Here is a 25,734-nt window from a genome sequence, read left to right on the forward strand (position 1 = left end):
AAGAAAAGGAAATAAATGGTATTTACAGATTGGAAAGGAAGACATAAAACTGCTTTGTTTATATAAGACATGATGGTCTGTGTAGAAAATCCAAAAGAATTGACAAACAAGTCCTGGAACTAATAAGCAATTGTAGCATGGTTGCAGGAGATGAAGTTAATATACAAATTCAATTGCTTTTAGGCATAGGAGCAATGAACAAGTAGAATTTGAAATTAAAAGACACAATGCCATTTACTTTAGCACCCCCATAATGAAATACCTAGGTGTAAGTCTAAACTGTAAGATCTGTATGAGGGAAACTACAAAAGTCTGGTGCCCCATTTTTCCATTTCTTCGTGTCCTCCTCAATTTCTTTCATAAGTGTTCTATAGTTTTCAGACTACAGATCCTTTACGTCTTTGGTTAAGTTTATTCCTAGCTATCTTATGGTTATTTGTGCAATTGTAAATGGGATAAATTCCTTGATTTCTCTTCCTTCTATCTCAGTGTATAGAAATGCAACTGACTTCTGTGCATTGATTTTATATCTTTCAACTTTGCTGAATTTGTTTGTAAGTTCTAACAATTTTTGGGTAGAGTCTTTTGTGTTTTCTACATAGACTATTATGTTGTCTGTGAAGAGTGAAAGTTTGACTTCTTTGCCAGTTTGAATGCCTTTTATTTCTTATTGTTGTCTGATTACTGAGGCTAGGACTTCCTGTACTATTTTGAATAGCAGTGGTGAGAGTGGGCATCCCTGTCATGTTCCTGACCTCAGGGGAAAAGCTCTCAGTTGTACCCCATTGAGAATGATACTCGCTATGGGTTTTTCATAGATGACTTTTATGATATTGAAGCATGTTTCTTTTTTTTTTTAGAAGTAGTAAATCCTTTATTTACAAGATTTATGAAAATGTGCTTATAGCAATAACTTCTAGGTATTTTTTTTATTTTGTTATGTTAGTCACCATACAGTACATCATAGTTTTTGATGTAGTGTTTCATGATTCATTATTTGCATATAATACCCAGTGCTCCACGCCATACATGCCCTCCTTAATACCCATCACCAGGCTAACCCATCCCCCCACCCCTCCCCCTCTAGAACCCTCAGTTTGTTTCCCAGAGTCCATAGTCTCTCATGGTTTGTCTTCCCCTCTGATTCCCACCCCCTTTCAGTTTTCCCTTCCTTCCCCTAATGTCCTCCATGATATTCTTTATGTTCCACATATGAGTGAAACCATATGATAATTGTCTTTCTCTGCATGACTTATTTCACTTAGCATAATCTCCTCCAGTTCCATCCGTGTTGATGCAAATGGTGGGTATTCATCTTTTCTGATGGCTGAGTAATCTTCCATTGTATATATGGACCACATCTTCTTTATCCATTCATCTGTTTAAGGGCATCTCAGCTCCTTCCACAGTTTGGCTCTTGTGGACATTGCTGCTATGAACATTGTTGTGCATGTACCCCTTCTTTTCACTACATCCTTGGGGTAAATACCTAGTAGTGCAATTGCTGGGTCATAGGGTAGCTCTATTTTTAACTGTTTGAGGAACCTCCATACTGTTTTCCAGAGTGGCTGCACCAACTTGCATTCCCAGCAACAGTGTAAGAGGGTTCCCCTTTCTCCACATCCTTGCCGACATTTGTTGTTTTCTGCCTTGTCAATTTTTGCCATTCTAACTGGTGTCAGGTGGTATCTCATTGTGATTTTGATTTGAATTTCCCTGATGGCTAATGATGTTGAACATTTTTTCATGTGTCTGTTAGCCATTTGTATGTCTTCTTTGGAGAAGTGTCTGTTCATATCTTCCGCCCATTTTTTGACTTGATTATTTGTTTTTTGGGTGTTGAGTTTGAGAAGTTCTTTATAGATCTTGGATACCAGCCCTTTATCTGTAATGTCATTTAGAAATATCTTCTCCCATTCTGTGGGTTGCCTCTTAGTTTTGTTGACTGTTTCCTTTGCCGTGCAGAAGCTTTTTATCTTGATGAAGTCCCAAAAGTTCGTTTTTGCTTTTGTTTCCCTTGCCTTTAGAGATGTGTACTGAAAGAATTTGCTGTGGCCGATGTCGAAGAGGTTACTGCCTATGTCCTCCTGTAGGATTTTGATGGATTCCTATCTCACATTGAGGTCTTTCATCCATTTAGAGTTTATCTTTGTGTATGGTGTAAGAGAGTGATCAAGTTTCATTCTTCTGCATGTAGCTGTCCAATTTTCCCAGCACCATTTGTGGAAGAGACTGTCTTTTTTCCATTGGATATTTTTTTTCCTGCTTTGTGGAAGATTAGTTGACCATAGAGTTGAAGGTCCATTTCTGGGCTCTCTATTCTGTTCCATTGATCTATGTGTCTGTTTTTGTGCCAATACTATGTTGTCTTGATGATCACAGCTTTGTAATATAGCATGAAATCAGGCAATGTGTTGCCCCCAGCTTTGTTTTTCTTTTTCAACATTTCCTTGGCGATTCAGTGTCTTTTCTGGTTCCATACAAATTTTAGGATTGTTTGTTCCAGCTCTGTGAAAAATGTCGATGATATTTTAATAGGGATTGCACTGAAAGTATAGATTGCTCTGGGCCGCATAGACATTTTCACAAGGTTTATTCTTCCAATCCATGAGCATGGAATGTTTTTCCATCTCTTTGTGTCTTCCTCAATTTCTTTCATAAGTGTTCTGTAGTTTCTAGAGTGGAGATCCTTTACCTCTTTGGTTTATTCCTAGGTCTTTTATGTTTTTTGGTGCTATTGCTATGAAAAGACACAGGATTTGAGATTGGATAAGAAAGCAGGGCCTGTGGGGCGCCTAGGTGGCTCAGTTGGTTAAGCGACTGCCTTTGGCTTAGGTCATGATACCAGGGTCCTGGGATCAAGCCCTGCATCAGGCTCCCTGCTCGGCAGGAAACCTGCTTCTCCCTCTCCCACTCCCCCTGCCTATGTTCCCTCTCATGCTGTCTCTCTCTCTCTCTGTCAATTAAATAAATAAAATCTTAAAAAAAAAAAAGCAGGACCCATCCCTATGCTGTCTACAAGAGACTCATTTTGAACCTAAAGACACCTCCAGATTGAAAGTGAGGGGATGGAGAACAATTTACCACACCAATGGACCTCAAAAGAAAGCTGGGGTAGCAATCCTCATATTAGACAAATTAGATTTTAAACCAAAGACTGTAGTAAGAGATGTAGAGGGACATTATATCATACTTAAAGGGTCTATCCAACAAGAAGATCTAACAATTGTAAGTATCTATGCCCCCAACGTGTGAGCAGCCAAATTACATAAACCAACTTATAACCAAAATAAAGAAAACATATTGATAATAATGCATTAATAGTAGGGGACCTCAACACTCCATTCACAGCAATGGACAGATCATCTAAGCATAAGATCAACAGAGAAACAAGAGATTTGAAGTACACATTGGACGAGATGGACTTCATAGATATATACGGAATATTCCATCCTAAAACAACAGAATACTCATTCTTCTGGAGTGCACATGGAACTTTCTCTGAAATAGATCACATACTGCATCACAAATCAGGTCTCAACCGGTACCAAAAGATGGAGATTATTCCCTGCATATTTTCAGGTCACAATGCTTTGAAACTGGAACTCAACCACAAGAAAAAATTTGGAAGGAACTCAAACACTTGGAGGTTACAGAGCGCCCTGCTCAAGAATGATTGGGCCAACCAGGAAATCAAAGAAGAACTTAAACAATTCATGAAAACCAATGAAATGAAAACACTTCAGTCCAAAACCTATGGGATACTGCAAAAGCGGTCCTTGGAAGTACATAGCCATCCAAGCCTCTCTCAAAATTAATTTAGAGTCTTCTCTTTTCTTGTAATCTCACTAAAGGTGTGTCAATTTTATCTTAAAAAAAAACAGCTTTTAGTTTTGTTGGTTTTTTCTGTTGTTTTTCTCATTTTTATTTATTTCAAATTCTGATCTTTAATATTTCCTTCCTCTTAAATTTTTCATTTGATCTTTTTTAGTTCTTTGAGGTGTATTTATTTGAGCTCTTTGTTTTCTTCATATTGCATTTATTGGTATAATCTTCCCTCCAGAACTGCTTTTTGCAGAATCCCATCAGTTTTGGTGTGTCATGCTTCCATTTTCATGTTTCTGGATATTCTGTAATTTTCTTTTGATTTCTCCTTTGACCCATCGGTTGTTCCAGAATGTGTCATTTAATTTGCAGGTATATAGATTTTCTCGCTTTCTTCTTATTGTTGATTTTTAGTTTCATACCATTGTGGTTGGAAAAGATACTTGTTATGATTTCAGTCTTCTTAAATTTGCTAATATTTGTTCATACCATCTATCCTGAGGATATTCCATGTGCATTTGAGAAGAATATGTATTTTGCTTCTTTTGGATGGAATGTCTATAAATGTCTTTTAGGTCCATTTGGTCCAATGTGTATGGTTCAAGTGTAATGTTTACTGGTTAATTTTCCATCTGCATGATCTGTCAGTTGCTGAAAGTGAAGCATTAAATCCTACTTTTATCGTATTGTCTATTTTTCCCTTCAGATCTGTTACTAATATATTCAGGTGCTGCAATGTTGAGTGCAGATATATTTACAGTTGTTTTACCTTCTTGATGATTTTCCCCTTTTATATATTGACCTTCATCGTCTCTTGTTACCATTTTTTGCCTAAAGTCTCTTTTGTGTGATAGAAGTATACCTATCCCTGCTTTCTTTTGGTTTCCACTTGTATGGAATATCATTTTCTGTCCTTTCGCTTTGAGCCTATGTGTGTCTTCAAACCTGAAGGTTTTTTAAGGAAGCATATGGTTGGGTCCTATGTTTTTATCCATCCAGCTACTTTGTACCTTTTGATTGGTCAATTCAATCTGTTGACACTTAGAGTTGCTGTTGATATGTAAGAATTTACCAGTGCCTCTTACTGTCTTCTGGTTGTTTTGTATTTCCATTGTTTCTTTTTCACTGTTTTTGCCTACCTTTGTAAATTTTTTATTTTCTCTGGTGGTTTTCCATGTTTCCTTTTCTTTACCTATGAGCATCTACTGTAGGTTCTTGCTTTATGGTAACCGGGAAGCTCACATAAGACATCTCATAGATAAAACAGTCCACTTTTAGCTGATGCTACTTTGATCAGATACAAAAGCTTCACATTTTACTCTCCCCTTTAAATTATTTTGTCATTACCTCTTTTTATATTATGTATTCAGTAACAAATTATAGTAAATATTCTTTGCCTTTATATTATAGTTAAATGGCTAGCACATCATCCTATTACAGAATTAGAGTTTTCCTTGAGTCTGACTGTATGTTTTCATATGTTTTTATGTCATAAGTAGTGTCTTTTCACTTCAGCTCGAAGAAATCCTTTCAGCATTTCTTGTGAGGCAGATCTAGTGGTGATGAACTCCCTCTGCTTTTGTTTGGGAAGATCTTTATTTCTCCTTCATATCTGAAGGATAATGTTGCCAGATAGAGCATTCTTGGCTGGCAGTTTTTTTCTTTCAACACTTTGTATATGTCATCACACTCTCTCCTTTCCGGCGTGCAGGGTTTCTGCCGAGATATCCACTGAGAGCCTACTAAGGGTTCCTTTGTGGATTATAATCTTTTTTCCCCCTGGCTGCTTTTAGAATTCTTTCTATGTTACATTATTTTTTTTACAGTTTCATTATAATATGTCTTTAAAAACATTCTTTTTGCATGGAGATTAGAGTGATCCATTAGCTTCATGAACTCGGATGTCCAGTTCTCTCCTTGGGTTTGGGAAGTTCTCAGCTATCATTTCTTCAAATAAATTTCCTGCCCCTTCCTCCCTTTCTTCTTCTGGAACCCAAATTCTAATATTTTCTGATTGAATCCCAGAGTTCACATAGGCTTTCTTCAGTCTTTTTCATTGTTTTCTTTGTTCTCCACTAATTGGGTTATTTCAGAATCCCTGATCCTCTGACTCACTCTGTCTTCCATTTGCTCTACTGAGGATGTGCTCTATTGCATTTTTTCATGTCATGTGTGGAGTTCTCCAATGCCACAATTTCTACTTGGTTCTTTTTTGTGATTTCTGTCTCATTGAATTGTTTTCCTGAGTTTTCTTGTAGCTCTTTGAGTTTCTTCAAAACAGCTATTTTTAACTCTTTATTAACTAGGTTGGAAAATTCCATGCTTTTAAGCTTGGTTATTGGAGAATTATCTTTTGATGGTGATGTTTTCTTGATTTTTTTTTCATGTTCCTTGTATTTTTTGCATTGTTGTTCTTGCGTTTTTCGAAGAAGCAGACACCTCCTGAAATCTTTGTTCGTTGCCTTCAGTACTCCAGTTGTTGCTGTTATTAACTGGGTCAGCTCTGTCTTTGGATGGGAACACCTCTTCCAGTCTTCTTGTTCTCCGTGGCAGAATTCTTAAGCTTTATGTCTTCTTTGGTTCTTGAAATTCAGCTGATTGGCTGCTGGAAACCTCTCTCCTCTTTTCCAGAAGGCGGTGCAATGTTTGCGGTTTCTCCCTTGTCCCAGATCCTGGCTCCTTTCTGACCTCAGAGCTTGCTCTGCCTGCTCTACCCAGGAGCACAAGGAGCAGCTGCAGAGCCTGGGGTTGTGTGGGTTCTGCTCTGGGGAATTGGGGATGCCCTGTAGCTGGTGCAGAGGCCCCCATGTGTTGTGCTCCCAGAAGCTGCTGGTGGACCTCTTGCTGAGTGCAGTCCTCAGGAATTGCATCTGCACATCACCCTTCAATATTCTTCTCTGAGCCTGTCCCCCCTCCTCCTCCTGCCAGCCATGGAGGTCCCACTTGGGGACTGTAGGTTCTGCAGCTGTATCCTACACCACTGGGGTGGCCAGGGTCTCCTGACCCCTCTCCTCCTCTGCAGCACAGAGGTCACTGCAGCTGCCAGTCAGCCCTGTGTGGTCTTTCCTTGGGGTGCAAAGCAGAGAACCAAAATGCTTCCAGGGTTCCTGGATTTCTGCAGTCTCTCTGTTTTCTGTGGGTATCTGGCCAGGTCAACACACTCCGGGTGTTTTTGCGAAAGTGGCAAGAAGGCTTAGGGCAGGCTCTTTGCTCCACTGATTCCACAGCCCATAGGGAAGTGTATCTGCCTATTACCAAATGCACAGGTGGATGAGACTCTTCTGGGTCCTGGGCACATGCTGCTGGATCCCACAGCAACCATAAAGACACTTTGGTTGGTGCATAGATGTCTGATTCTATGTTGAACATCTTACCCACCAGGATGCCGACATCAGTCTTGGGTTCCTCTTCTTCTCCTGAGCATAATTTCCCTTATGTTTTTCTTTTCCCCTTCACTAACAAACTTCTCAAGAGCAGGGTTCTCTGATCTTCTCATACCACCCCCTCTTCTGTAGTCACCGTGCAGTTAACCCTTCATTATTTTAATTTTTTTTAAGTAGAATGTTGTATTGAATGCCTTCACTAGATCATAAACTATGGGGACAGGAAATTATTCTCATGATTATATACTCAGCATCTAATACAGATGCTGTAGATAAAATATTTGTTAAACGAGTGAACAAATTAATGCTGTTTACATTGTCTTCTGAGTACCCTTAGTGTCCTACACCTCCGGTTATACTCTGCCCTGTTACTGGAAGATGGAGACTGTTACCATTGCAAGACTTTATTTAGCCACCTGCAGTCTTCAAGGGGCTGATATTGGGACCATGGGTCTCAACTTTGAGCAGCTCTGGGCCTCAGCTTTCTCTCCACTGTGAGATTAAGAAACTGGACTGGATAAAAGTGTTCAAACCCTACATAGAGCCATAGCAATCCCTAGGATCCCTTTCCAGGGCTGCCTAATTGAAATGTCACACTCTAAATCTCAGACTCGGAAATAGACCAAGAGCCTCCCCTCAGCTCAAGTTCTGGCAAAAATTCTGGTCAGCTGCTGGGTTTCAAGTAGGTTCTCAAATATACATTTGCTTAATGAGTACTGCCTACAGGCAAGGCAGGGATGGGGCATTACTTAAGACAAAGGTCTGTTTTGAGATAGTCATCAGCCACATGTGAATGAAATGTGGCTGGTCCAGATGGAGATGGCTAAAAGCCTAAAACTATCAACTGGATTTTGAAGACTTAATGCCAAATAAGCATGTTAAATGTCTCATTAATTGGTATATTATGTACTGAAATATTTTGGACATATTAGATTAAGATGTATTATATTGAAAGTCACCTGCCCCTTTTAATATGGCTACTAGAGATTTTAAAATTACCTATGTGCCCGACATTAAAGGTTTTCATCTGAGCATTATTTGTAGTTTTTATTTAGCGCAGGAGCTTTGTTAATTTACATGCCCGTCGACACCCTGCCTCTCCGCTGGGGTCCCTGGCCAGCAGAATCAACATCACTCGGAAGATTTTTTTTTTTTTAAGATTTATGAGAGTGAGAATATGAGAGAGAGAGAGAGAGAGAGAGAGTGCATGAGAGCGGGGAGGGTTAGAGGGAGAAGCAGGCCCCTCGCCGAGCAGGGAGCCCGATGCGGGACTTGATCCTGGGACTCCAGGATCGTGACCTGAGTCAAAGGCAGTTGCTTACCAACTGAGCCACCCAGGCGCCCCCATCACTCGGAAGATTATGAGAAACGGCAGAACACCAGCTCCACCAACCCCAAATTTAGTGGGTCAGACTCGGCATTTTAGTTGGATTCCCACGTGATCTGCATGCACGAGTCTGAAAGCGTCTGATTTAGGGTCAACAAAGCTCCTATTGCCTCCTTGCCCATCAAACTTCTGCCTGTCCAATCCTTTGGATCAGGGATTTGTAACCTGAGGGACCTGGATCCTTCTGGGGTGTGGGGAGCCTGTAGATGGGCCCTAGGAATCTGTTAAATACTAAAATTTTATGCAGCTCATTTTGTGAATGTAGGTGGCTTTTCATGAAGGGATGCCCATGTCACCAACACTTGGGAAGTGGTGAGCAGGGCAGATGCTGGGGGTGAGGCCCAGCAATGTCCTAAGAAGCTCTCCTGAGATCCTGACATCTGGAGTCGAGAACCGTGGAACGAGGCACTGGTGAGGGCTAAGCCATGCACTACGTGATGATCTGGGGGGTGACGCCGGCCTTCTCAGACATGGGCATCATGGGATGGAGTTGCAAGATGTGGTCAGTGTCCAGTCTAGCGTAAGGGTTAAGAAAATGGGCTCTGGAGTCAGACCTAAATTTTTCATAAAACAGTGAAAGTACCTTCAGTCTTTTGAAGGCTGATGAAAGTCAACTCAAATGTTTATGTGAACGATTAATACCCTGCCTCCACAGGAGCTGAAGTCACCAATGGTAAACTACAGTATAGGGTCACCATGTGATCTGGCTGTGTTTGCTGGTTTCACCCATTCCCCTATAGCAAACCAATTTATTAAAGCCAGTTTTTTTAAATACATTTATTAACCAATGTTAACACATTAAATGAATCTATATATTGCTAGTCAGAGCAGCTTACAAAATGCCAGAATGCATCATAGAACTGGACAGCCACAATGAGTAAATTACAATGTGCATAGTGGCTAAGCTCAACACCTTGATATAGCTTTATGATTTGCAGAAAATTTTTAATAATGATTCCTAAAACAATCAGTTGTAATTTTACCTAAAACTTTTACAAAACCAGGCCACAATCTTTTTTTAATTGTTTTTTTTTTTTGTTTTTTTTTTAACACACAGTTTTCACGCTGTAGTAACTTGGAAATGTGCAACCGTGTCAACGGAGACAAAAAAGCCAAAGTAACACGAATCTTACTTTCATGCAGCTATCAGTTAAATAGTACATACTCTGGAATGATTTTACACCAAAAATATTTCCACAATAACTTGCTCTCATAGGGGTGGATCGAAGTTTTAAAACTTGAAAAACAATCAGAGAAGGTAAGTGTTCTCGGTTACAACGTCTCAGTCAGACCACGGCACCATGGCGACGCTGACGATCACACAGCAATGGGGGGGGGGGACAAGACGCCCAGTCGCTGCCTTATTCAGGCGCGGTGCTGAGTGGGCCGCCAGGCAGCAGCTTGTCGATTAACTCGTGTCACCACCTCAACAGCATCAGGACTGGATGGAGGATTATTTCACAGAAGACTTAGTTACATTTTCATCTTTAGAGTGACCCTGACAAACCTGGAGAAAACTTTTTAAAAGGTTTTCCTCCTGATTCTTTCACTTCCATGGTGTGTAATTGCTTTAATAAATATCAAAGGTCTAAATAAATATTTACAAATTATTTCTCTAACCTTTAAAAATAACTAAATGATAAATGGGAATTTGACTTGGTCTAAGCTCAGTCTTTGAAAAAACATAAATGGTGAGATTTAAAAAAAAAAAAGTAATTTAAGTTTTCCTGGCTGAATTTTATATATCTATGTATAAAAAAATCATTATTCAACTATCGATCCATTCCTATTGGTAATGCTTCTTAATCCAGACATTCCGCAAAATACAGACTTTTTACAAATCACGGCATCTTTAATACAAGAAAATTAACATGCATTATTCTTCATTCTGTGTACAGTGATGGAGTTCATTAGTAGGCAATGACCCATTACTACAAACATAACGGCCTCTGTGAAACTTAAGTGCTTTCTTTCCTTTTAGTATTAATTTACAATATACGAGGTGACACCAGATAATAGGCAATCAGATGATACTTGGGGAGGGAAGGGAAACATTAAAGAAATTTGTATGCCTCATCTATAATTTCATGGATGGATAAAGGTAGTTTTTGGCTTTTTATTTTTTGTTTATCTTGTTACAAGCACTCACGTTAGGACAAAGATGAAATGTGCAAACTTTAAAATTTAAATATTCATTTTCTCTAAGATCCAGCTCAGTAAAAGATTACCCCAGTTCCCTGCAATTTTAAACTACAAGATCAAAGCTAATAATTTGTTATAAAAGTTATATATTGAAAAGAAATAATGAAAAACACAATCGGGAAATATTTAAGAAAAAATATGCAGGACTAGCACCTGCTGTGTCAACCCTGTTCCCTAAATTCAATCATATACCCACTGGCATAACCAATAGATAATGCCTTTAAACAGTAAATTAAGCTGAACAAAACCAGCTCAACAAGGTTAAGAAATAAATTCCACATCAAGGTAGTCTGTTTTATTTCTGAAACAGTTCTGTAGTTCTTACATTCAGATCTATTTTAAATGTGTCTTTGTTAAACTCGCTTGTATTCACCTGTTGTTTTTTTAAAGATCTGTTGTTTAAAGGTTAAAATCTCTGTAAAACCTAAAAATGTTTTAAAATTTGCTGAAAATGCAACAAATTCTCAATTAAAATTTATTTAAAATAATACCCTCCACTGATGTTACTTTTTACCCCCTGAAAAACTCCGGAGGAGCATTAACAAAAGATTTAAACTACTGTGCAAAATTTCTTCACGAAAAGTGTTTAAAGGCTGGTGCAAAATGGGAAGCAAATTCTAAACAATTTTGGCTTCTTGGAAACAAAAACCGCTGTGTCTGAGAAGAGTGCGCGCGGAGGCTCCCGGAAAACCCGCCTTCATCTTTTCCGGCGACAGGTGCGCTTGTGCTCGGCGTGCCAGTGCTCTTGCTGGCACTTGATGGAGCAGTACGACGTGTTCCAGCAGCAGTGGTACATGGCCTCCTCCTCACAGTTGTAGCACTGCAGGGGAGAAATCAGGGCCGTGGTTAGACCTGCAGGCTCCGCAAGCCCTGATCCTCAAGATCTGGGTGGCCCAGCCGTCCACGACTGTCGCCAAGAAGAGCCGAGTGTGTGGTACGCACCACGCCCAACAGCCAGGAGCAGGAGGGCCGGGGAAGCCGTGGCATTTAGCCCGTCACCAGCGAGCGTGAGCATCCCTGGCACATCAGCTTCTCACTCTACTGCTCATTCCCATCAGCATACAAATCCAGAGAGAGGGTTCTGGAAAGATGACAGGGTGTGAAGCACCACGCATCTCTCCCCATGTGGATGACAACTGCATCAACAGAATTGGTCTTAAGTAACTATTCTGGAACTCGAGTCTATTGAACGCTTCCAATTTCTCAGGGAAGTTGGGGACAGTAAATTCTGATTAATTTTGGTCAATTTCAGCTCTCAGCACACGGTAGCTGCTGGCAGCTGTGTATGTGTAAAACCAAGGGCATCGAAGGGGAAGCTCAGAAAGTGTGCATGCCCAAGGAGAGGCTCAGAAATGACCTGAAAGGTCCTTAAGTTTGTGCCTCAGACTGATTCTCAGCACAAAGACAGCCTACAACAAAAATCAGCAAACCTGAAAAGGGGGAGAAAATGAGTTCTAGAGTTACCATATAATTAGATTCAAATTAGATCCAGTGTTCAGCTTCAACAAAAAAATGAAGGTATATAAAGAAATAGGAACATTCAAAGAAAAACTGTCCCTGAAAAGGGCCTAACAGCAGAGATATTAAAAACTTTAAGAGCTGTTTTAAAGATGCTCAAAGAACTAAAGAGAGATGTGGAGAAAGTTAATGATGTGTGAACAAAATGGAAATGCCATTAAAAAGAAACCAAAAAGAAAATCTGGAGCTGAAAAGTACATTAACTGAAACAGTGATTCTCTGAAGACAAATCTGAGCAGAACCTGAGGGACTGGGGGACACTGTCCAGTGTCTGGAAACCTCACAGAAGGAGAGAAGACAGGATAGAGATTATGTGCGGAGATAACCTCAATGAGACACACATCAAGACACGTTATCTCCAAACTTTCTAAAGCCCAAGTTAAAAGAGAATTCTGGAAGCCTACAAGAGAAACAAACTGTCACATGCAAAGGATCATCAATATGTTACCATCAGCTTTGTCATCACTAACTCTGGAGGCCAGAAGACAGTGGGCTGATATCTTCAAAGTGCCAAAAGAGAAATACTGTCAATGGAGAAGCCCATATTCAGCAGAACTGTCCTTCTAAACATGAGGGGTAAATTTTAAAATTCCCAGATACTCAAAAGCTGAGGGAACTTGTGACCTGCCCTACAAGAAATGCTCAGGGGAGTCCTACAAGGTGAAGGGAAAGGACACTAGCCAATACCTCAAATTTGTTAAGAGAAACAATAAAGGTTACAGCAGAGATAAATGAAACAGTATAAAAACAACAGAGAAAATCCATGAAATCCAACGTTGTTTTTTTGTCAATTTTATTATCTTTTCAATCTTTTAACTAGATGGACTGAGAGGACTCAAATTACTAAAATCAGAAATGAAAGTGGGGACCTTACTACTGATTCTACAGAAATATGAAGGATTTTAAGAAAGTACTACTAACTGTTCCATATTAGAAAACTTAAGAACTGGATAAAATGGACAAATTCCCAGAAGAATACAACTTACCAAGACTAACTCAAAGAAATTTAAGCATATTGAATGACTAATAAAAATCTCTCAATAAAAAAGAGCCCTGGAATTGCTGGCCACTCTAGTAAATTCTAGCATATAATTAAACAAGGACCAAACAAGGGCCAAACAAGCAATCCTTCCCAAACTTTCCCCAAACACTGTAGTACAGGAAACACTTCCTACCTCGTTCTGTGAATCCAGCATAACCCGACACCAAAGCCAGACAGAGACACTACAAGGAACAAAAACTATACATCAGAATGCCTTCTGAACGGTGGGACAGAATCCTCCACAAAACATTAGCAGCACAGTAAAAGGATTCTATACCAGGACCATGTGGGACATAGTCCTGCGACACAAGAGTGATCCAAAAGATGAAAATCGATCAGTGTACTATGCACATCAACACAACGAGGAAAAAAACCCACATGATCATCTCAACTGATGTAGAAAAAGCATCTGACAAAATGCAAGGCACCCTTTCATGATAAACACTCAACAGGAATAGAAGGAAACTGCCACATATGAAAAACCCACAGCAAACATCACACTCAGTGAAACACTGGAAGTTTTTCCTCTGAAATCAGGAACAAGGCAAGAATGCACCCACTTTTACCACTTGTACTGAGCAGAGTACAGGAAGTTCTAGCCACGGCAACCAGGCAAAAAAATAAAAGAGATCCATACTTGAAGAAGTAAACTTATCTGTTTGCATAGGGTTTGATCTTTAGAGTTTTCTACACCTAAGACTCCAGAACAAAACTCTTTAGAACAAATGAATACAGCAGTGTAGCAGGATGCAAAGTCATAAAATCAGCTGCATTTCTAACGGGAACAATGAACGGGGCGCCTGGGTGGCTCAGTCGTTAAGCGTCTGCCTTCAGCTCAGGTCATGGTCCCAGGGACCTGGGATCGAGCCCCGCATCGGGCTCCCTGCTCTGAGGGAAGCCTGCTTCTCCCTCTCCCACTCCCCCTGCTTGTGTTCCCTCTCTCGCTGTGTCTCTCTCTGTCAAATAAATAAAATCTAAAAAAAAACAAAACAGGAACAATGAACAACCTCAAAAGAAAACGATGAAAACAATTCTGTTTAAAATCACTCAAAGAAGAATACATAGGAATTAACTTAACCAAGGAGGGAAAGCCTGCACAACGAACACTACCTAACACCGCTGAAAGGAATTCAAGACATGAAGAAATGGAAACCCACTCCGTGTTTGTGGATTGGAGGACATCATATTGTTAAAATGTCAGCAGGACCCAACGCCATCTACGGATTCAGTGCCATCCCTACCAAAATCTCAACGAAACTTTTTCAGATATAGAAAACCCATCCTAAAATTCATGTGGAATCTCAATGGACCCCAAATAGCCAAAATCATCTTGAAGACAAGAAGAAGAAACTGGAGGACTCACACTTCCTCATTTCAAACCTACTATAAAAGCTACAGTAACCAAACCACCTGGTACTGGCATAAGAACAGACGAGGGGAGGTGAACGGAAGGCCGAGAAAGAAACCCTCACATAGTGAAAGGACTTTTGACGAGGACGCCAAGACCTCTCGATGGGGAGCCAACAGTCTTTTCAGCAGAACGAGCTGGGGACACTGCATCTCCACATGCAAAGGAGGAGGCTGGACCCCTACCTAACAGCACACACACACATTAACTCAAAATGGATCAAAGACCTCATCGTAAGGCCTACCATGATAAAACTCTGGAAGAAAACGTAGGACAACAGCTTCACGACACTGGATTTGGCAATGATTTCTTGGATGTGACCAAAGGCACAGGCAACAAAAGAAAAAATGAAGTGGACTTCATAAAAATTCTAAAAGGTTGTACATTGAGGAGACACTGTCTACAGAGCAGACTGAGAAAAATATTTGTAAATCATACAGCTGGTAAGAATTAATATCCAGAATATATACAAAACTTCTGATACTAACAACCTGACTCAAAAACGGGCAAAGAAGTTGAAGAGACACGTCCCCAAAGATACAAGAATAAGCACACGCTCGATGTCACGGAGCACCAGGGAAAAATGCCATCAAAACCACAATGAGGCACCGCCTCACACCTGTCAGAACGGCTAGAACCAAAAAGACAGGAAATAACAAGTGTTGGCGAAGAGGCGGAGACAGGGGACCCTCGTGCACTGCTGGCGGAAATGCAAGCTGGTGCAGCCAGCGTGGAGAACAGTATGGAGGTTCCTCAAGGCGTTAAAAATAGAGCTACCCTGTGACCCAGCAATCCCACTACTGGGTGTCTGTCCGAAGGAAATGAAATCAGGACACGGAAAAGATATCGGCAGCCCCACCTTCACTGCAGCATATTCACCAAAGCACACAACCTAAGCGTCCATCAGTGGACGAGTGGACAAAGAAGATGTGGTACAGACACCCGGCAGAGAGACGGAAACTCGGCTGTTGTGACAGGCTGGAGATGCGCAGAGGGAGCTGAGAGCCGGGTGCCGCGGGGTGCTCCGGCGGCCTCACCACTGGGAAAGGCTGAAACAGCAGTGTGCTATTCCCTGTTCCAGCCTCCTCTTCCCATTTCTTTGATTCTTCAGTAAACTTACAGGGGTTTTTCCCATAAGTCTAGCGCCCACTTTTTAGCTTTCACTTGTCGTCGTGTGAAGACAGAATTACAGACGAGTGCGGGGGCTGTGTGTGGTGATGATCTTGAGCACACCTTAATTCCCACTGGGTGGTATTTATTTCCTTACTCATCTGCTTTTTCTACCAAGTTCTGAATTACATGCTAAGTTCCCTTTTCCTTTTTTTTTTTTTAATCACAGTATTTATAACATTCACTTTCCTGAGGGAACATTTACTGGACATGGAAAGACCCTCTTCACAAAATGTAGTCTGGATCCAATGAAGAATCACAACACTTCTTACGGTAATTCATTAAGAAACCAAGTTATGAGTTTTGGGGACCAAATGTTTTCCCCAACAGTTAGCTGAGACAAGTAGACAGGTGTGCTCAGAGCTCCCAATCTAGGGCAAGAGTCACAAACACGACATGGAGAAAAAGGAACCGTGTGTCAGAGTCTAAGAGGAGTTAGAGTCCAGTGAGGTGCCACCATCAGAAAGCAAATCGAGTAAAAAGGATCTAATGTATAAATGTTATGTAGCAAAACCTAAAAATGTGCTGTTGTGATGCGGACACCAAGCGTGTCAGGAGTTAGCGGGCAAACGTCAGGGCACAGGATGTGCACCGATTGCTAAGTCCTGTCCATCACACACACTGAGCACGCACTGAACGTTCATATACTCAATAATCCTGAGCAATACTCAGTAACGTGGGTCGCGGAGTTCACAGAGGAGAGGACTTTTAGTAAAAATGTAAAAATTCTTTAAAGCTGATCATTTCACATCTGACCTTATTTCAGGTATAAACATCCCATATTCCACAAGGTCGTTCTGAGCTAAGTTTCATCACACAGCGTTTCACTGTCCGCACACTGGGTAGAACATGTTCACAAATCAGACTGAAATCATACAGGTACTTACCCACTGCTTCTTCTTGGTCTGAGAAATCAGTTGTTTGTGCTGTGTTGCTAGCTTCTTGATTTCTTCTACAAACTCTTCTTTACACTTCTCCTTTACTTGCTTACATTTTCTGTCCATCTCACCCTGCATATTGGCTACAGCTTTATTTACAGCTTGTCGCTTCTCTTCTTCCATTTCCGAGCGCAGCTGGAATGGAAACAGTAGCCCGTAACCGTCTGCCCTCGATGGACACGGACCACCTCCCCCGAAAGAACCTTCCTCCAGTTTCTACTTAACGGATGTACCTCTTCCCTTTATTGCCTCAAGAGCTGTACACGTCTTGGGTGAAGGAAAACCGGTATTATTATTATTAATTAAAATGCTACAGAAGGTGTTTTAAGATGTGCCTAGTTTTAAAGGAGCTGCCTGGCTGGGCCCACGGGAACGCAATCAGAGAACTCCTGTCACGCTCAGGGTCCTCGGGAGGGCGGCTTTACCTTTTCCAGAGCTTCCCGCACAACTCTTTCCGTTTCTCGCTTGTGGTCAGACTTCATTCGGTCTTTAAAGTCATTGAAAATCTTGGTGTATTTGTCGTGGCACATGCTCTGGCAGACGCCGTCACTGGTGGTCTGGGTGCTTCGATGCAGCATTCGTGGGGAAGAGGCACTTAACTTCTTGGTCTGAGTGGACACAGAAACCTTTTCGATCGGCTGAGGCATCGTGGGGATCTCCTGGCTGGAACTCACGGCTTCGGTCTCCGGCTCTGGTTCCTACGGGACAAGGACAGTGAGCAGACGTTGACACAATGCCGCCCGACCGTCCACTGGTTCAAGAGCAAGCTTGGTCAGACCGGAGCGATGGTGACGAACTACTGTTACAGCCCGTGCAATCAAGACGGCAAATTCTGTGTATTTTACCACAACTAAACCAATGAAAAAAAACCCCCAAAACGTCTATGCAATAGCCATGATAATTGGAAATAGGAACTTCATCTCTAAGTTTGTTGCAAATGAACACCACGGTCTTTGCTTCTCAGATAAACAGAAATATCATATAAAACATAAAACCATTATCAATTTAGTCCCTGCTGTGGACTAGATTCATTAACAGATATCCTAAAGTTCTAAACCACTTCTCCCTGGGTAAGCATTTGGAATTGTGCCGAGAAGAACACCTGGTCTTAGAGCATGAGTATGTAATTTTGAAAAGCTGAGCTTATACTTTCCTCCAGTTTTTCAACGTTGACTGGATAACTGAAGGATTGGATAAATGCTTTGTTTTCAATAATGCTGAGTAAGTATCAGAGCTCAGACGCAGGCTGTGGGTGTGCGCGTTTTTCTAGCGACGAGAGCGTGCAGAAGATGGGGCCCTCGACAGCAGTGTTTCAGGGGCACCGCTGGACCAAACTGTCGTGACCGTGGCCAGGGCAAAATGCCACCTGGACGCTGCAACGTGGGCCACTTACTTCCTTTTTGGGTTCCACACTTTGATTACGTCGTCCTTTCTTTGCTCTCGGTTCTTGAGTGACCTTTAGCTGTGGGCATCATAAGAGGGGCAGCATGTTATTCCAGACAGTATGGACGCTGGCCAGGGGTCCGCTGGTGAGCTCTGAGGAACCTGTCCCCTCGGGCCCACGCAGCCCCCACACAGGGAGCTCCCGCCCAGGGCGGGCACGGGGGCTGGCGAGTCAGGACCCAGCCTGCGGACGGCCTGTTTCAGTTCCCGCGGCAGAGCACTCAACTGACGTGTGGTACGAGGGGAGGAGTGCACACTAGCCGCGCTCCCATCCGCAGTGCCTGATAGGCAGCCTCCCACGGGGACACCCACCTGCTCGTTACTGGTGGACGAGATGCTGGACTCTGCCTCCTCCTCCCCTCGGTCCTCGTTCTTAGACTTCCAAAACCTTCCTTCACGAAGGAAGCGCTGATGAAGCTCCAGCTCGTCACAAGCCTTCTTCCAGCCCATGCTGCGCTTCACGTGCAGCCGGTGCACGTTCACCGTGATGTCCTGTATGTTTTCCGATGGGATCCAGGCCCTTCAAGAAACACCAGAGGCACAGTTAGAAACTTCCAGAACGCCAGTACACTCGACCCAGTGCAGAGCAGGGCCTGGGGTGACTCCACACCCGGCCGCCGTGGGTGACGGCTGCAATGCAGACTCTCACCCAGGAGGAAATGGGTGAGAACAGTTCTCAGAGCGGGACGACTCACGCGTACCTCAGCACTGCCCACGGCTTCCGTTAGCCAGGTCAGCGTGTCACAGCTCCTACCTGTCCAGGAAGGCGCTCACACCTGGCTCTGGGCAGACGAGAGCTGCACAGGTCATGAGTACACACCGATCAGACATACGACACGAGGGCATCCCAACTCTGTTCCCCACTCTGTGACGTTGCTAGCACATCCGTATTCACTACACAAATCCTCACTAATGATGTATCGTTCAGCAGCCAAGAACTCAGATATGAAAGAAAGTGTCTCTGAATTATGTGTGATACTGATCCAAAATTACTGGATGCAAAACTACACGCAGCTCTGCTGGGAAGAAAGCTAAAATCTGAAGAACATTCTCCTAGGCACTCACGCCTTGACCGGACTTGCCTGTGTGCCCACCGATGGCACGACACGCTCCACGGTAAATGGGTTCTGACTGTGGGATCCTGCCTCATCTGACAGCTGCAGGAGCTGGGGCCCAGACGGGCTAAGGTAAGCTGGTGATTCAGGGCAGGACTGCGCGGCGCCGGCACACACGTAGCCTCTGCCGGGAAGGGAGTGTGTCCCAACTGAGGACAGCGCGATGTGGTGTGTGGCCAGGGGGCCTTGGGGATGTTCTGGAGAGAGAAGGGCGGCAGCTGGGCTGGATCTCAAAGGATGCGAGTGCCACAGGAGGGGAGAGAATCCCAGCGGAGGGAGGGGCACAAATGAGACAGAAAACTGTAAGGTGCACGAGACGTTCTCTAGACCAAGTGAGGAAACAGCACCTCACACAATTTATTCTTCCCAGTCCTCGGTGTAAGTGCACGCGGTCAGCTTCCACCGGTGGAAGATCCAAATTTACCGGATGCAAAACTACATGCAGCTCTGCTGGGAAGAAGGCTAAAAAGACCCCTGCCTGAGGACCGAAGGGACCGAGGGAGTCACGGCACATACGCCTAAGCCATGAATACAGACCTCCACCTCGTAGCACAAGCTAAGCTACGTGCTTTACAATTTCAATACACGGTCCTAATGTTATAGCCTGGCAGCTGGACCCGTGAAATCGGGACTGCCACGTACGTGTTTTTAAATATTCCACCCAGTGTCTCACCTGACAGTACGTGCTTCATTAGAAACCCTACAAAGGAAACGACCGTTAAAAGCTCCGAACTCTAACACAAAGACCACAGACGAAATCTGGCTTCTGGAGGAGCTCCCTGCCATTTGATCTTGAGTTAGTATCGTATTTACTCTTTAAGTCAATGATATTTATTGTCTGTTATGTACCGGGCAGTCAGTAAGTATGTTTTCACTTTTTAAAAGCAGGGTTTCTGAGATAGATTTCTGTTGTTAGCAGTGTGGACTGCCTGGGAGGAATCTGTGACCCATGAGAGTATTTTTTCTCCTTAAATTATCTACTTATCCCTCGGATATAATAAAATTGACTCACATCTGTTCTTAACATGAGACGTATTGTCTCCGTGTGGTTCATACGGGCATGCCTGTTCTCCTGGAATCCCCTCCATGAATGCAGGTGTCAGATTCCACTTTAAAGAGGACCACGGGTTATGCAATATGATCTACAAAAAACACCCTGCAAAGTAGGGTAAGTCTAATAAAAAGTAGAATCTAATTTGGCTGTATCTACACATCTGTTGATCCTGAACATACACATTCTCCGACAGCTCGGTGATCTGTTGGCAAAATGAACTCAAAATGGTGTGCTTCTTCCTGCCCATGACTCCCGGCCAGCTCCAAGCACCTGCGGCAGAGGGAGTCAGCCTTGCTGGCTAGTCCAACCTCTCCCATTACTTCTTCCTCGGGAAGGAAACCTTGCAAATCCTAGAAGAATCGTGCTCCCACGGAGCCGTTCCTCCCGGAGTGTGACACTTGCTCGGGGTCTTGGGGAAGGGCAGCGCGTTCCGTACGGAGCATACAGAACAGGTGAGTCCAAGACCATTTTTTTGTATAAGGTTTTTTCTCCCATCTATGTATAAAGACAGGATGAAGTGGCAAAAGTATTAATAGTGATGCTGAATAACAGTGTGAATGTACACAGTACCACCGAGATGATCACTTAAAAATGGTCAATGTCGTAAAAATGATATGGGAATTTGCAGCTCGGGCCTTTATTAGCCATCTCTTTTTGGTGTGTGACATGCTGCTTCATTAAAACTTGTGATTATAATCGTATAAGGTTCACTTTTTGATAAATTCGGTATTCTAATAAGATGGAGTATAACTTTAAAGGTACGCCCTCATCGTTCACTTTAAGGGTCGTGATGGGTTCATAGTAACAAGGAGCAGAAAAGGAAGAGCCTTCTGGATTTCCTGGGAGGTTGTGAACCCTTTCCAGCTGAGCCGTGGACGGCAGGGGTCTGTCCTGTGCAGGGCCTCACACACGAGGTCAGCATGGGATACGTGTGACGTACAGAGCATGTTGTCAGAATGGCCGTTCTCAGCTAAGTGTCCGGGGGAGTCAAAAGTTAGATGTGAATTTCTGACTGGGGGCTTGGCGCCCCTAACCTCACTCTTGTTTGAGGGTCAACTGTATTCTCTACAATAAAGTCCTCAGAGTCCCGTCTGTCCAGAACTGTTTTGATTAAATCTTCCAGGAAATAATAAATTCAGAAGAAAAAAAAACCTCTGGAAATGGAATGTTGTAATTCTCTCTCAATAAACACGTTACAAGCCCAAACAAACAAAACAAAACAAAACAGAAGGAAGAAAGGACAAAGTACTAGTGATTTCCTATTCTGGGTAGTAGGTTTCCTGGTTTTATTAATTTTTTCCCCTGTACTTATGTATTTTATTGAATTCTCAAGAAAAAGGGAAAAGATAATTAACCAAAATAAATCAATGGATAATAAGTGCAAAAAAAAAGGTTTTTCTCTAGACTAGAGAAAGTTCCAGGTTGTTTCTAATGGAGGGGCTCTCCGAACACCAAGGACCACCTGGTGGGCACCAGGGTTGCCGGGAGGTCAGCGGTGAGGGCGGGGCCATGCTCACCTTTGGTGGTGGTGACCAAAGAAGCGGACGTCCACCTGGTTGTCCTCCTTCTGCAGGACTTTGGCAGGCCAGAATCCAAAGCCTTTCATTTTAGCCCAAACGAGTTCATGATTAGGGATCTGGAAATAAAATGTTTTACCTTGTCACATTGTTTTTTTTAAATACAAGTACATCATTCGTAATGAACAACCTAGTAAGTATAGTCCATTATCTCGAAAATATTTTTTTGTAACTCCTAAACCCATAGAACTTTTTCTCAGATTGATTCTGCCTTTAAGAAATATACCAAAAAATTGCAATCTGCCTGAAAGGAGCGATGTGGACCCTCCGCTCTCAGAATAGACAGCCTGCAGCACTTACGGACGAGGCAGTCCCCATGGCCAGCCAAGGCATGTGAGTAATAGTGGTAAACACCATGTCCTCACTGCGCTGGGAGGTGCAGACCAATGCCTTGGAGCCGGTTAGGAATGGGAATATGAGGCCCTGCTCCAGGCTTACTCAGAGAGACGCCCAAGCCCAAGTGCCTGGGAAGCACAGTGAGGTCCTGAAGAGGTGGACCCTGGCGCCCAGGGCCTGGGTGCTGCCCCTCCAATCGTGGGGAGCGAGAACCCTTCCTGAAATCGTGTCACTCCAGGAGACAGCACACAGCTACAAGCATACACAAAGCCTTACACTTCTTGTGAAAGAATGAGGGAAAGGGCAGAAATTCACTTCGTTATATACTAAGGGACCCAGAGTTTATTCTTAAGTTCCTCATTTTAAAGTCAGAAATGGATAATGATGCCAAGTTGTTAACCCTGTGTTTCAGGTTTTATGCTCATTAAAACCACATATACTATGATAGAAAAATATCTTGGAAGGATTGTAACCCTTGAGCAAACTGGAAATAAACTTCCTTAGAATAGTTAGTACTTCACACACTTAAGAGGTAAAAAACAGAAAATCACAAAATTTCACATACACAAGGATAGCAGAACCAATTGTCAGGACGAGCATTTGACAAATAGAAGCAATTCTTGCAAAGCTGTAGTTCATCCAGCTAGAAGAGAAAAGCAACTATTTTAGCCTATACATAAAACATGAACATTCCACTATATATAATGGATCCATGTAATTAACAAACATTCTCTCTCATGTGCATCATCAGTCTTGCATTTTCTTCCTAAGCTTAACCGTTTCAGTTTTCAATAAATACTGGGATAGTGGCCACTCTCCCGTTCATACCACCTGCATGTCTGACCTATGCTCCCAGCCTGGCCCCTGCTGTCCCACCGGTCAGCCCTCACATGAAATGCTATGTCCTCAGACGGGTCCCGCTGACCTGCCCATCATAAATACCCAGTACGGACAACAGCAGTCCTTACGCTGCCTCGTTCCTCATTCTCTGCCTCAGTCCTTGTTTGCCTTCCTAACGCTCTTTCACAACTTGTAAAGACACGTATTTTGTCTGTTTCTTTTTTGAGTCTTTCTTCAAAGTACCCTGACCACCTCTTTATCCCTAACACACTGCACAGCACAGAGGAGACACTCAATAAATACTTGTTGAATGAGAGAAAAAACAAAGGTCAAACGTGAAATCAAGAAACAAGAGTTTTTATATAAATTAAGACAATTTTGCAAGATTCAGTATGGTTTCAAGTGAGTGTGTCCAATCAAAAAAGACGTTCACTAATATATAAATCATTTACTGTATAAATAAGAACTTTGTGGTTTGGGATTTTTTGGCCTGTAAAATCTATATAGGAACTCAAACGTGAATCTTTCATTTAAAGAGATAACGTTTCTGCACAGTGAAGGAAACAACAAAACAAAAAGGCAACCTAATGAATGGGAGAAGGTATTTGCAAATGATATATCCAATAAGGGTTAATATCCAAAATACATTAAGAACTACCACACCTCAAAACCAAAAAAAAAAAAACCCAATTAAAAATGAAGAGAGGAACTAAATAGACATTTTTCCAAAGACTGTACACTCTGAAAACTCTGAAACACTGATGAGAGAAATTGAAGATGACACAAAGAAATGGAAAGGTGTTCCATGTTCATGGACTGGGAGAACAAATATTGTGAAAATGTCCCAAAGCAATCTAAGCATTTAATGCAATCCCTATCAAAATACCACCAGCATTTTTCACAGAGCTGGGACAAACAATCCTAAAATTTGTATGGAAATGACAAAAGACCCTGAATAGGCAAAGTAATACTGAAAAAGAAAAGCAAAGCTGGTGCCATCACAATTCCGGACTTCAAGCTCTATTACAAAGCTGTGATCACCAAGACAGTATGGTACTGACACAAAAACAGACACGCAGATCAATGGAACAGAGAACAGAGAGCCCAGAAATGGACCCTCAACTCTGCGGTCAACTAATCTTCGACAAAGCAGGAAAGAATGTTCAATGGAAAAAAGACAGTCTCTTCAACAAATGGTGTTGGGAAAACTGGACAGCCACAGGCAGAAGAATGAAACTGGACCATTTCCTTACACCACACACAAAAATAGACTCAAAATGGATGAAAGACCTCAGTGTGAGACAGGAGTCCATCAAAATCTTAAAGAACACAGGCAGCAAACTCTTTGACCTCAGCTGCAGCAACTTCTTGCTAGACATGTCTCCAAGGCGAGGGAAATAAAAGCAAGAATGAACTACTGGGATTTCATCAAGATAAAAAGCTTCTGCACAGCAAAGGAAAAGGTCAACAAAACTAAAGTCAACTGATGGAATGGGAGAAAATATTCGCAAATGTCTTACCAGATAAAGGGCCAGTATCCAAAATGTATAAAGAACTTCTCAGATGCAACACCCAAAAAACAAATAATCCAGTCAAGAAATGGGCAGGAAACATAAAAAGACACTTCTTCAAAGAAGACATACAAATGGCCAACAGACACATGAAAAAATGCTAAGTATCTCTCGACATCAGGGAAATACAAATCAAAACCACAATGAGATAAGTCAGGAAACGACAGATGTTGGCGAGGATGCGGAGAAAGGGGAACCCTCCTACGCTGTTGGTGGGAATGCAAGCTGGTGCAGCCACTCTGGAAAACAGTATGGAGGTTCCTCAAAAAGTTGAAAATAGAACTACCCTGTGATCCAGCAATTGCACTAGTAAATATTTACCCAAAGGAAACAAAAACACTAATTCAAAGGGGCACATGCACCCTGATGTTTATAGCAGTGTTATTTACAATAGCCAAACTACGGAGACAGCCCAAATGTCCACTGATGAATGAATAAAGAAGAGGTGGTATATACACAATGGAATATTACTCAGCCATCAAAAAGAATGAAATCTTGCCATTTGCAACGACATGGATGGAGCTAGAGAGTATAATCCCAAGTGAAATAAGTCAGAGAAAGACAAATACCTGTGATTTTACTCATATGTGGAATCTGAAAAACCAACCAACCGAACAACAAAAAAAGCAACTCATGAACACAGATAACAAACCGGTGGTTGCCAGAGGGGAGGAGGCGTGGGGGGCCCGTCAGCCATAAAGTTAGTCTCAGGGATGAGCAGGGAATGCTGTCATGCTGTCGGTCACAGTGTAATGATGCTGTGTGGTGCGGGAGGCAGTACGCTTGTCCAGATGAGCGGTGAGTGATGGGTGGACTTGGAAGCCTGACATTACCACAACAATGTATGTCAACTACACTTCAACGTAAAAATAAAAAAGAGGCTAACATTTACTGAGTGTCTGCCCAGTGCCACACACCCGCCTGC

At 42.4% G+C, this 25,734-nt stretch overlaps 1 protein-coding gene across 13 annotated transcripts in view; it reads right to left on the reverse strand.

Moving 5' to 3' along the window:
* Positions 1–9,363: 9,363 nt before the first annotated feature.
* ZMYND11 (zinc finger MYND-type containing 11) overlaps positions 9,364–25,734 on the reverse strand; it is a 123,653-nt gene continuing 107,282 nt past the window's right edge. For 10 of the 13 annotated variants that reach the window (XM_028114628.2, XM_028114626.2, XM_028114627.2 and 7 more), the window contains 7 exons: positions 22,964–23,041; positions 22,003–22,121; positions 18,629–18,836; positions 18,267–18,335; positions 17,299–17,571; positions 16,823–17,008; positions 9,364–11,617 (listed from right to left, as the gene is read on the reverse strand). In XM_028114628.2, the coding sequence (XP_027970429.1) occupies positions 11,495–11,617; positions 16,823–17,008; positions 17,299–17,571; positions 18,267–18,335; positions 18,629–18,836; positions 22,003–22,121; positions 22,964–23,041 (1,056 nt within the window). In that variant the 3' untranslated portion in view covers positions 9,364–11,494. The remainder of the gene's footprint in view (positions 11,618–16,822; positions 17,009–17,298; positions 17,572–18,266; positions 18,336–18,628; positions 18,837–22,002; positions 22,122–22,963; positions 23,042–25,734) is intronic. The other 3 variants (XM_088025840.1, XM_088025839.1, XM_088025838.1) reach the window with 1 other exon arrangement.

The sequence above is a fragment of the Eumetopias jubatus genome, unplaced genomic scaffold (assembly GCF_037043125.1).
Source record: "Eumetopias jubatus isolate StellerSeaLion01/CBP00866 unplaced genomic scaffold, mEumJub1_p1.0 scaffold_8, whole genome shotgun sequence".
NCBI lineage: Eukaryota > Metazoa > Chordata > Mammalia > Carnivora > Otariidae > Eumetopias > Eumetopias jubatus.